General features: G+C 47.3%; 1 protein-coding gene across 1 annotated transcript in view; it reads right to left on the reverse strand.

The window, feature by feature from the left end:
• Positions 1 to 5,294, reverse strand: part of TOX3 (TOX high mobility group box family member 3) — a 489,533-nt gene extending 484,239 nt beyond the window's left edge. The window contains exon 1 of the mRNA XM_080364729.1: positions 5,084 to 5,294. Coding sequence (XP_080220855.1) covers positions 5,084 to 5,185 — 102 coding nt within the window. The 5' untranslated portion in view covers positions 5,186 to 5,294. The remainder of the gene's footprint in view (positions 1 to 5,083) is intronic.
• Positions 5,295 to 11,053: the final 5,759 nt, after the last annotated feature.

Below are 11,053 nucleotides of genomic sequence, written 5' to 3' on the forward strand. Positions count from 1 at the left end.
ACCCTGTTGATGCCTTTGGCATACAGGGGTTTCCTTTCACAGCTAGCTCTCCAAATATGTCATGAAACCTGCGGGATGATTGCTCATGAAATAATGCAAGTGGTAAGGATACAAATTATAATTTCTATTCTTGTGGACGTACTCATCTGATCCTTGCACTTCTTCTTCCAAGCACCAGGAATTATATCCAACATTTTTAATGCTGGATTGGACAACCAAGTATTTTGGGAACTTCTTTGCTCCCCAGCAGTACTTGCCTGCGTAGTCCTGAGGTTTTGAGTCATCGGAGGCAGGGGAGGGCTGTTCTGGGACAGCAGCAGTTCAGCATATCTGCCACATGTGCCAGAAGATCAATGGGAAATACTGAAGATAAAATGGTATTTACTGAGTTGACACTGCAACAGAACCCTTTCCTTCAGCTGTCTCCAGTGAGACCCATACTTATGTCTCTGCTTATGCACCTCTACTCTCCACCCTGTGGGAGCTCCTTGGTGCTTTCTGGCACTCTCCCATCACCTGGGGCCACCCTTGTCACGGTCAGACCATAGGTACATGTGTGACCACAGCATGCATCACCTTCTGGACACCAGAGACCGTGCCGTCTGCATCAGAGCAAAGCCCAGATGTAAACTAACACATATGCAGGGCAGATGATGAGTGAGCTTTCTATCTGAACAGCATACATGCACCCATTGTCTCTCACCACCATCTGCTATATGAAAGAAAAACCTATGCATATATAGCAACACTGAATTTGCAAGAAGAGTAATTTTCAATTGTTTGCATAACTGTAATCCATTTTTCCTAACAACGTGCACTAATAGGAATGACTTCCAGCCCCAGTTTAGCGTGCTACCAAACTACCGCTCTCTTTGCTTTACCTCTGGAAGAACAAGATAACCCTCCTGAGCTTCCTTTGTGAAATGCAAAATATTTCAGCCCAAAACATCAAGCTCTGACATTCACATATGTATGCTAGTGCCTAAATTAAGGTATGTATGTTTGAAATTTGTATCCTTCAAGGACAATCTGTGTAGAAGAGATAAACATTATAAAATGTTGACAGCTAAATAATGAAGTAAAAATTCTGGAATTTAACATAATGATAACTCAAGCACTGAGCTGTACGTGTTTAGGTTTTGGAGTTTTCCCTTTTTCAAATTGTGTTATAAGAATTATGGTTCCTTTAACAAAAAATGTATTTGCTATGATGAATAGTAGTTCCCTAAATATTTTTAGTATGTGATATGTAACTTAGTAAGTGAAAAAGTTTGTTTAGAAAAAAACTACTCAACCATAGCAAATGTCCAAAATCATTTTCCATCTGCAGAACCGTAAAAGGGCTCAAAACAGAAGCAGAATGTTTTACAACAGCTGGTCTCTTTCAACTTTCTGTAATTCTTATAGCTACATTTTGGTGAGTTTTTTTCAGCACACGACAGCAGGACTCTTCTAGAAGCAGGCAGACCACAATTTCACTTGGGCAATTCCATGAAGTGGAGGTGGATCGCCGTTATCCCAAACTACCACCAGCCAGACACATGCAGGGTCAAGTTATGTACTCTTACACCAGCACTAAAAACTTATCAAATATGGCCCTGATCCAGCAAAGCACTTAAGCACATGCTTTACTTTAAACATGTAAGTAATCCTATTAGAGTAAATGAGATTCAGCATAAACCACTGGACTGAATCTCAGAATACCTTGGTTGTGGCCCTGATTATGTCAGTGACCAACTGTGTAACCTTGGACAAATCACCGTATTTCTCTTTTGCCCTTCACGTGTGTTTGTCATGTTGCACACCCTCTCAACAAAAATAATCCCAATCTAGAATCTTCTAGAAACTGCTGTACTACAAATAATGGCAGGGATACGCAAGTCATATACTCAGAACTAACACTCCCCCCCATAAAAACCCAAGGCGACATCCCTTACCCTTACATCTACTTATCCAGTACTGACAACCAATTTCAAAAGCACAACGTTGCTCTTAAAGAGCAGTTGTGGGGAAGGCATGGAACCGAAGGGGACCTGCCGGTACGGGCCAGGGCAGCTCCCAGGCACATGTGGTTACAAGCCCAGGGCTCACGCTGCCATTCCCCACCCACTGCTAGTCTTCTGCTCACCGGGCAACGTGAGACCCCAAGGCCTGCCCGGGGAGCCATCAGTAAGCCTGCCACGGTTCTGCCGGTGCTATACCCGCATGAGGAAAAAGGCTGTGCAGTCCTGGGAAAATCTGTTTAAAGCATGCAGGTGGAAGACAGCATTGTCTCACAGGCCGAGACAACGCACTTACGCCAAAAGGCTTCATGCTCGGTGTCTTTAGGCATTGTGACACAAGGTCTGCTTTTCCACAGGTAGGCCACATGCCATCAACTCCATGTCTTAATGTTCCTGAGAATATTTTCCCATAAATAATTCTGCTTTTGCACATATATACAACCACGCAGCATGTTTACTCTTCCCATCGCACTTCCTGCTTCCCAGCAGTTGTCACAGGCAATGTCACTGTCACAAGGAGAATATGGATTCAGCTCCTAACAATGAAGCAGGCACGGATGAGTGGGCAGGCTACTCAAATGAGTTTCAGAAAGACTTGAGGTGAAATACTGTCCCTAGTGAAATCAATAACAGTTCTCCCATTTACTTCAGCCGAGTAAATATTTCAACTCTTTTTTTCTATGCCTTCTGGTCATCTCAGAGCCTAACAGAATAATCATTTATTTTCCTTATGAACACAGGGGAAAGGACAGAATGGACGGAAAGCGAGGCAGGGAGGAAAGATTTCAAAAGAAATGTACTCTTTTGTCAGAATAGTTCAAAAAACAAACACAAAAACCCAAACCCACCCAACTTACAATGATCCCTATAGTTACTGTTTAGAAACAATGCAGAACATGAGATTAGATTAATGCAGTTAAGATCCTCCTTTCTAGGAACTCATTCACAAATTCCTCTTCTGTCCTTGAAACACCTGTACACCACGTTGCTGCTTTCCCAGCTGAGCCGAAGAAGAGCTCACAGCAACAGCAACACCGTTTTGCGTGTGTCAGCCTGCTCTGGCTCGGGCCTTTTGCATACAAAGATATCTATTATAAGGCACACGCATCATGAGCTGCACTCTGTTAATTAAAATATTTTCTGCTGCAGATTGGAAGCCTGGCCTACGAGATACTTGCCAAAATTATGTTCGAGAGCACAGCAACTGAAATGCGTTTTTGAATAGGTCAAAAGTTAGTTACTTTTGACTTTTTCTGAATGCATGCTCTGTTCTCATTGTATCATGAAGGGAAATACAGTCAAAAGGTTATATATAACTGTGCGTTTGCAGCAAGTTAATGGACACAATAAACTACTGGTTTTCAGAAGACATTCGAGAATCTGGACGTTAAAAAAAAATAAAAAAGAACCCATACAGTAACCTGTAACACAGCCTGAAAAAACGCACGCCATGCATAACACAATAAAGTCACTGAATAAGTGAAATATACAGTACGCATGCTGTTTGTCAGTAAGTGTTGCAAGTTTCCAAAATTAGTTGGCATATCCGATAACAGTGAACATTTACTATGCATTTTTCAAGCTCTTGAAGTCCTTAGCAGCATTCAGAGTTAAGGCTGACATTTCATCTTTAATTCATGCTCCTGTGTCTTTCTATATTAACTACTAACAAAGCAGCATGCTAATAGCCCCAGCCCAGCGAGCATGCGCGAGGCAGGGGCTGTGCACGCTCCACGGAACGCTGGGCTGTGTCTCCGCTGAAAAGTAGCTCTGTGCCTTTCCACAAGGCAGGCAGCCACCAAATCAGTACCGACAAACTTGAACGTCGCAGCAGCCGAGCCGGAGGTTATCGCAAAGAGCAACAGGAAAGTACCCCTGCGACATCTACCTAGAAGCAATTTCTCTAGCAGAAGCTTTCTTCGGCTACCAAATCTCTTTATTTGCGCCCGCGTTGCTCCTCTCTCTGAAAGTCATCTTTGTATTTCATCAAACTTTACCTAGCCGTTGGGAAAGGACTCTAAAAAGGCCAGGTTTTAACGTAAGTTCAGACTTTGCAGCACCCTTCTTCTCCCCAGCATCTCGTAGAGCGCCTCACAAAAGGCCCCAGAGGTTGGACAAACAGCACCAGGAAAAACAGAGTGTGAAAGGGATCTTTATGTGCATGTGTGAGGGCCCAGTGCTAATAGCTCAATGTGCTATTGACACATCCCAGTGCAAACAGCTAAGTCTTTTTCAAAATAGCATGACTCACAGTGTCATTCTTAACTTTGCCTTTCCCAGATCTGGGCAATTTGTGAAACAAATCATCCTCGTATGATTAAAACACGTTTTGGTAAATGAAGGTAGGCGCCGGGAAACGACTATTGCTTCTGACCATAACGTTTACTCCAGAAACTACACATGCCGCAGAGAGGTGCAAGCAGGGGGAAGTGGTACCGCAACTTCTCAGCCCATCCTCGGCACACCGAAATGTGGCTGCCTTCCCCTGCTAGCAGCCGGTGCGCCCCCGGTACCCTCCTGCTTGGAGTAACCCCTTAGTTCGAGCCGGAATCCCCCGGCGGAGCAGAGCAGAGCGGAGCAGCGAGAGGCGCCCCTTCCCCTCCCTCCCTCGCAGGGACGCCCGAGCTCCATCAGGGCTCTGCCCGACCCGCCGGGGCAGCCGCTGCGGCGCCAGCCCGGGGACAACTCCAGCGAGTCCCGGGCCGGGCCGCGGAGCGCTGCGCGCTGGGGAAAGCCGCCTTTTGTTCCGCGGCCGCGGCGCCCAGGGACGCGCACCCCGAAGTTACCGGCGGGGCTGCGCGGGTTTCGAACTCGCGGCTCGGGGCCAGGCGGAGGCCGGCCGCGGCCTGGCGGGGGGGTCCCCCGGGGCGAGCCCCGCGGCGGGTTGGCGGGGGGGAGCGGCGCGGCTGCCCCGGCCCCCGCCAACTTTGCGGGGACGGGCACCCCGCGGGCGCGCCCCGCCGCCCCGGGCTTTCGGGCATCCCCCAGCCCCCAGCCTCCCCGCCCCGACGGAGCCCCGGCTTGCGGGGAACCGGCCCTGGCAGCGGGCAGGAGGAATTAACACCCGCGGGGATAATCACCTTGTTGTAGTTGTAGTAACCCAAACACTGGGCAAAGTCCAGGTTGGAGGGGTCTCCGGGAAGCGCGCTGCCCGCCGCAGCCGGGTAAAATCTTACATCCATGCCGGTGCTTTGGTCCCAGAAGTGCACTTGGAGAGGCCGCCGGGAGGTTTAATAGATCCACCTTCAGGTGCCTTCCCCGGGGCTGGGGCGCGGGCAAAGCGCCGGGGGAGCGGCGCGGCGGGGCGCCGAGCCTTCCCGGGAGCGGGCACCAACGCGGGCCGGGAGGCGGCGGGGGACAGCGAGGGGAAGAGGCGGCGGAAAAGTGCAGGTAAACAAGGAGGAGAGGAGAGGAGGAGAGGAGCGGAGAGGTGGGCGGCGGAGCCCAGGTGGGTGCCCGTCCGCCTCGGCGGGAGGAGGGGAGGGAAGGAGGGAGGGCAGGAGAGAGGGAGGGAGGGGGAGAGAGAGAGAAGGAGGGAGAGAGGGAGGGAGGGAGAGAGGGAGGGCTGTTGTTTTTTAAAAGCTCAGTGCCAAGCCACGGGCTTTGCCTCCGCATTCAGGAGCAGCTGCCGTACACAAAGGAGCCACGCGTCCGGGCGGCCGGACCGACGGACGGGCGGCCGCTGCCCGCCGCAGCCCCTGCCCGCACCGCCGACAAAGGCGGAGGGGGGGCCCGTCCCCGCCGCCTCCCGCGGGGGCCGGGGGTGCCGGGCGTTGCGGTGCCACAGCCGCCCCGCGGCCGCCGGGGAGGGGGCAGCCGCCCCGGAGTTGGTGCAACAGGGGCTGCGCCGGCCGGGGCGGGCGGGGAGCGCGGGGCCAAGTGCCGAGGGAGCCGGCGCCGCGCTGGCCGCGCTCCCGGGAGGAGCGAGCGGGGTCCGCGCCCCTCCCCGCCCCGCCCGCTGCCCCCCCGGCGCCCGGTGCGGGGCCGCGCCGCTGCTCGCAGCCCGGGCCGGCAGCGGGGCCGGCAGCGGCAGCCGGCCCTTGCCATGGCTCTCCTCTTCCTTGGAAGGTTCTAGGTGAGTAACTTTCACCGCTTCCACCAGTTTTCTGCCTTTTTTTTTTTTTTTTTTTTGGTAATGCACTTTATTGATTGACACCGCTGCCTTGCTGCGTTCAGGTTGGTGGCAGAAAAAGGAGATTTTTCCAAACGTACTGACAAGAGCAGGACTTTAAGACACAGTAGCCTGCCTCACAGAAACCTTCTTCAGCTCTCCCTTGGATGCTGATTCAAAGCATCCCCCAACAATCCAGATTTTAGTCAGCCATGGGCACTGCCCAGCCCTACGTGCCGCCTTGCGTGGAGCTACCCTGACCCAAAATCCCGCTCCAGAACTTTTGGAGGAAACACTAAAGCAGTACAAAGGCTGTTTGACCTGGTGAGTTGTGCCCTGCAGACAAGATGTGAGGAAGAAGGATGAAAATGCGCCCTTAACCTCAAAGCTTCTATGCCAGGGAGAGAATCGCCTCTTGGGTCTGGGGCTGGTACCTGTGTGGTTATGGCCCAACTGGAAATACGCCCCAGAATGAATTTACTCCATGCGGTTGCCAAATAGCAGCGACAGCGCAAGTACACAAGGTTTAACTGTACAACAGCAGCAAGATGTTCCCTGAAGGTCTCTGGCGTGGCTGCCGAGGGCAGCTATCCTGGGCCCGTGCTGCAGTCCCGTTTCGGACTGAAGCTGCTCAGGAGCTTAATGCCCCACTCCTCGTGTCCAGGCATGATTTTGCACTGTCTAGATAGATGGGGAGCAAACCGTAAAACAGGTAGTAGCTACGACTTGTAGAAAGGGAACATCTTCCCAGCTCCACTCCTAGAAATCTGACTTTCAATATTTACAGCGGCACATGTAGCTCCTGCTAGCACAGGAAACACCAGATCACCCTTATCCAGGGTATTGATCCTGAAGTGTCACAGTCTGAAGTGAAGAAAGATCTCTGAAGTGACATTTGGCACTAAGAGCAGAATTAAACATAGCACAGATATACATCGGTACGTGGTAAATGTCTCGGTAGAAAAGAAGACAGGAATATTCTGTCAAATACCTAATCCAATTTCATATTTGTTGTGTCAACCATTTTTAACCAAAGGGAAAAAAATGTAAAATCTCCACTGTTGCTAGAAGGGAAATGCTTGAGGAACATGCAGCGCAGAGCATTCACACGGGCACGCCCCATACCTGTGGCAAAAATAATTTATGCTCCTAAGAGAAACAAATTTTTCGGAAACACGATGACACTGAATCTGTTTCAGAATGTGACATTGCGTTAGAGCGTTCCTCCAAAGCAGTGACAGAAAAGTGGTAGAGTATAGGCACAGCCTACTCATTTCAACAGAGGCTAATAAAGAAATTCCTGCTTTGTTTTCTTCATTGGGTGACGAGCAGTTCTGTAAACCCACGTGCACACGTTAGAATAAGCAGATTCTCAGGTATGGGAACGGATCGTCGGCACCAAGTTCCGAGGTGCTCTGCTATGTAAACACAGGTATTTCCAGACTGCCTTGCTCTGGTGCTCTACACTTTTAACAAAATCTGAAAGCGTATTCCCATTGAATTCAGAACGGGACTGCTTCAGTGAGGAATGAGCAGCAAATATTCCCAAGTTCAGGGTTTGGTCCCGTTATGGTACTGAAAGGAGCCTCTGAAAGGCTGCACACCTACATAATGCGTGGCTTCTGGGCAGCACGGGGCCTACAGGCGCTTTGGCTGCTGCACAACCCTGCCTTGGCTGGTGGGGGCTGCCTGACAGGGCACCCCCAGGCTGACCAGCCCAGCTCATCTCCTGTCCCACAGCCTTGGCGCTGGCCGCCGCGCCAGGGGCAGAAACAGGCACCTGCGGAGCAGGAGGTGGCACCCAGGAAGCAGGCACGGTGCCGTGGTGGGCTGGCAACTGCTGCCTCTGGGTTAGAAGTCCTAAACTCAGAACATAAGCAAATGCTGGTGATATAAATAATGATTATTTTAAGTATTCTGATGGAATATACCATTTCCAACACAGTTTCTTCAGAAAATAAAAAAACAGGCACAATAGAAAAACCCAAAAATATTCCATCTTGACATCACTGGCACAGACAGTTAATGTAAAATTGAAATGGAACAAGTCAGAATTAAAAAAATAAAATTAAATTCCAGCTACGCAGAAGACTTATCCCAAAAATATATTTGGTGAAAAGCTTTGGAATACTGTCTATTTATGCAATTATGAAACTAAAATACAGAAATTTGGAGATAATTCCAACTAAAAAAAATTCCAGTTCCTGACTATAATCTAGGTTTGGCACCTCTACCAAGTGCCCAAATTAAGTGTTTTGCAAAACTAGAAAGACTGCAGTGAGATTAATGAGTGATTTAAAGAAAAACAGAAGAGAAACTGGGATATATATGCTAATTTCGTTTTCTTCTTAAACAAAATATTAGGTTTTGTGTGATGTCACACCAGAGAGAATTTTACAAACTAAAAAAATTAGATGTGTGTTTTCCTTTCTCAACATTCCCTTGATATAGTTTATAAAATAAGTAAACTTGAGTCATCTCTGCTATACTTTCAATCCATATACATGATGTATAGTAACAATGCATTTATCTCAGAAGTACATTAAAGATGAAATATGAGCAAAAGTATTTATATCTTTCTGTACATATCACTTGAAAGGAATCCAACAAATTCTTCTCTCAAGTTATTCTCTTTAAGGTCCTTCAGTAAAACTATGGCTTTGGAATTCTACTTTTAATTTTCGTATTTCAGAGCAGTTAAAAATATGAAGTATTTGCAATGTTGAGTAAGTATTCCCTTCTCTTCTGCTGGTTTAATAAAAGTAAGCATCTGTAAGCGGAGTATTCCAGTAATTTCCCTGGTCCTAGGTAGCCTTGATTTCGAAGAAACTTTGAAAAGCATTGTTCCATAAAGATTGGAATATATGCCTACAGATGCCAACGATTATGATTCAGGCAGTAACACACAAACTGTGACTTTGTTCCATCTTCAGCTATACTTTCTTCTGACTCATCATCACAATTCAATTTTAAAAGCCATTAATGACACTCAAACTGCTTTTCTGATGTAAGTGCAGAAATTGTATTGAAGTGAATCAGTCACACACAAACTTGAAAGTGTGCATGCACAAATTCTCACTGCTGCTCAGAAACCTTTCAGCTTGCACAGGTAAATATAATGTTCCAGGCCTAGCTGATTCCCACACACGCCTAGCACGTCCTTTTCTTTGTACCGGGATACAGCAAGGGAACATTCTTAATGGTTACAGCTCATTTGATTTATCAAGTACCAGAGGCTTGGTAACATTTTCTTTCTTTTTACTGTAGAGAAGTCAAAGGCACTGGGAGGAGATTTACTCCAACAAGTAGTAGTCAGGAAGAAAGCTCAGAGATAAGAGCAGACACACCAGCTTCCTAACACCCAAACGTTCAGCCAGCCAGCCAAGCCTTCCCCGAGTACTGCACCTCAACAACCCCACGTCTCTGCCGACGTCCCCTCACTGGCAAAGACGGCACGTGTTCGAGGGGGCAGGATGAGGGGAGAAGGGGTGGAATGGACCGAGGCTGGACTGCGGCTCTTCACTCCAGGGTCACGATGCAGAATCCACATTTAAAAAAAGCTGACATTCATTTTCACAGTGCAGGGCCCACACCTATTGGCTCCTATGAGAACTGGGATGAACGAGAGGAGATGGACAAAGACAACATCCCTGATGTCACCTTATTAAGGAGCAGTGTCTTAGCCCCTTCCTCCCAGAGCATGTGGAGGCTGAAACGGGCACAAAACAAAAAGGATGGAACACAGGAGAAGAAGAGAAAGACAGAGCACCAACCAGGTCTGGTTTAGAAAATAATCTAAAGCCTCCTAGAATCAATAGGAAGTCCTTTTAATTGATTGCAATGGGCTTTGAATTAGACCTATATTCTACTTATCAAGTACAGCTGCTGAGAATCAATAAAATTTTGACTTAACCCTCAAAGCAACAACTACACCGGTAACTTTTGGCTAAGAAAAAGTACAATTAACGGCATATTAATTCATTAGAGTTTATCTCACTGAAGTCCCCTTCTCATCAGATTGTAGAGTCAGCTGCCTGGCATTTATAAGTGATCATGCAGGCATGAATATCCTATATAAATGAGGCAGTGAAGAAAAAACTTTTGTTCTTAGCATTAATTCAGATCAAATACTCATTGATATCTACATTTCTCAGCAAGTATCTCAAGCAGAGATCAATAAACACTTATTAGTCACTGACCATGTTTCCTGCAGTAAAGGAGGGGATGTCAGCCAGCAGATGGGAACAGCCAAATAATCGGGGGAGCTGGAGTCTAGTGCTTGTCTGCCAGATGATCATTTACCTTCTCTTTGTCTCAGTTGCTGCATCTAGAAAAATTGTAGATCAAAGGATTTAAAAAAAAAAAAAGTATTTTTAATAGTCATTCCTTAAAAACACCAACCAGTACTTCAAAATACAAGTATGGAGTGTTGCAGGGAAAAAAATAATGACAACTGGAAGGTTTTGGTTTGTGAAAATTCTATTTCTTTCAGGCCAAGTCAGGAAACGCATCACTTTGGGAAAAACAAACATTAAACTTTTCAAACATTTACATGTGCCTGCTTTGATGTTTCTGTGGATTCTGAAGTCTCTTATCTTACCTGAAGTATTTTACCACATCAACTCACATATGACAGCTTTAACTATATTCTAGCAGAAAAACAGGTATTTGAGTTGTTTACAGAGCAGAGACAACCACTAATAGTGTTGAACTATGTTACAGCAAAAAGGTTTCTGCCGCTTTAAAGAAAGTATTCCACAACCCTCCAAAATAACCTGTGTGTAATGGACAATATAGGATTACTTTTTGGCAGGGTGAATATCCTGTTGCTATTGACTGCAGTGTTACAGTATCCTGACATACTAGTATAAAGTTATTGTGAGATAAAGACCACGCTGAAAAACAAACTGATTGCAGTACTGAAAACAGAAAGGGAACT

This window comes from Falco punctatus, assembly GCF_963210335.1.
Source record: "Falco punctatus genome assembly, chromosome: 14".
Lineage (NCBI taxonomy): Eukaryota > Metazoa > Chordata > Aves > Falconiformes > Falconidae > Falco > Falco punctatus.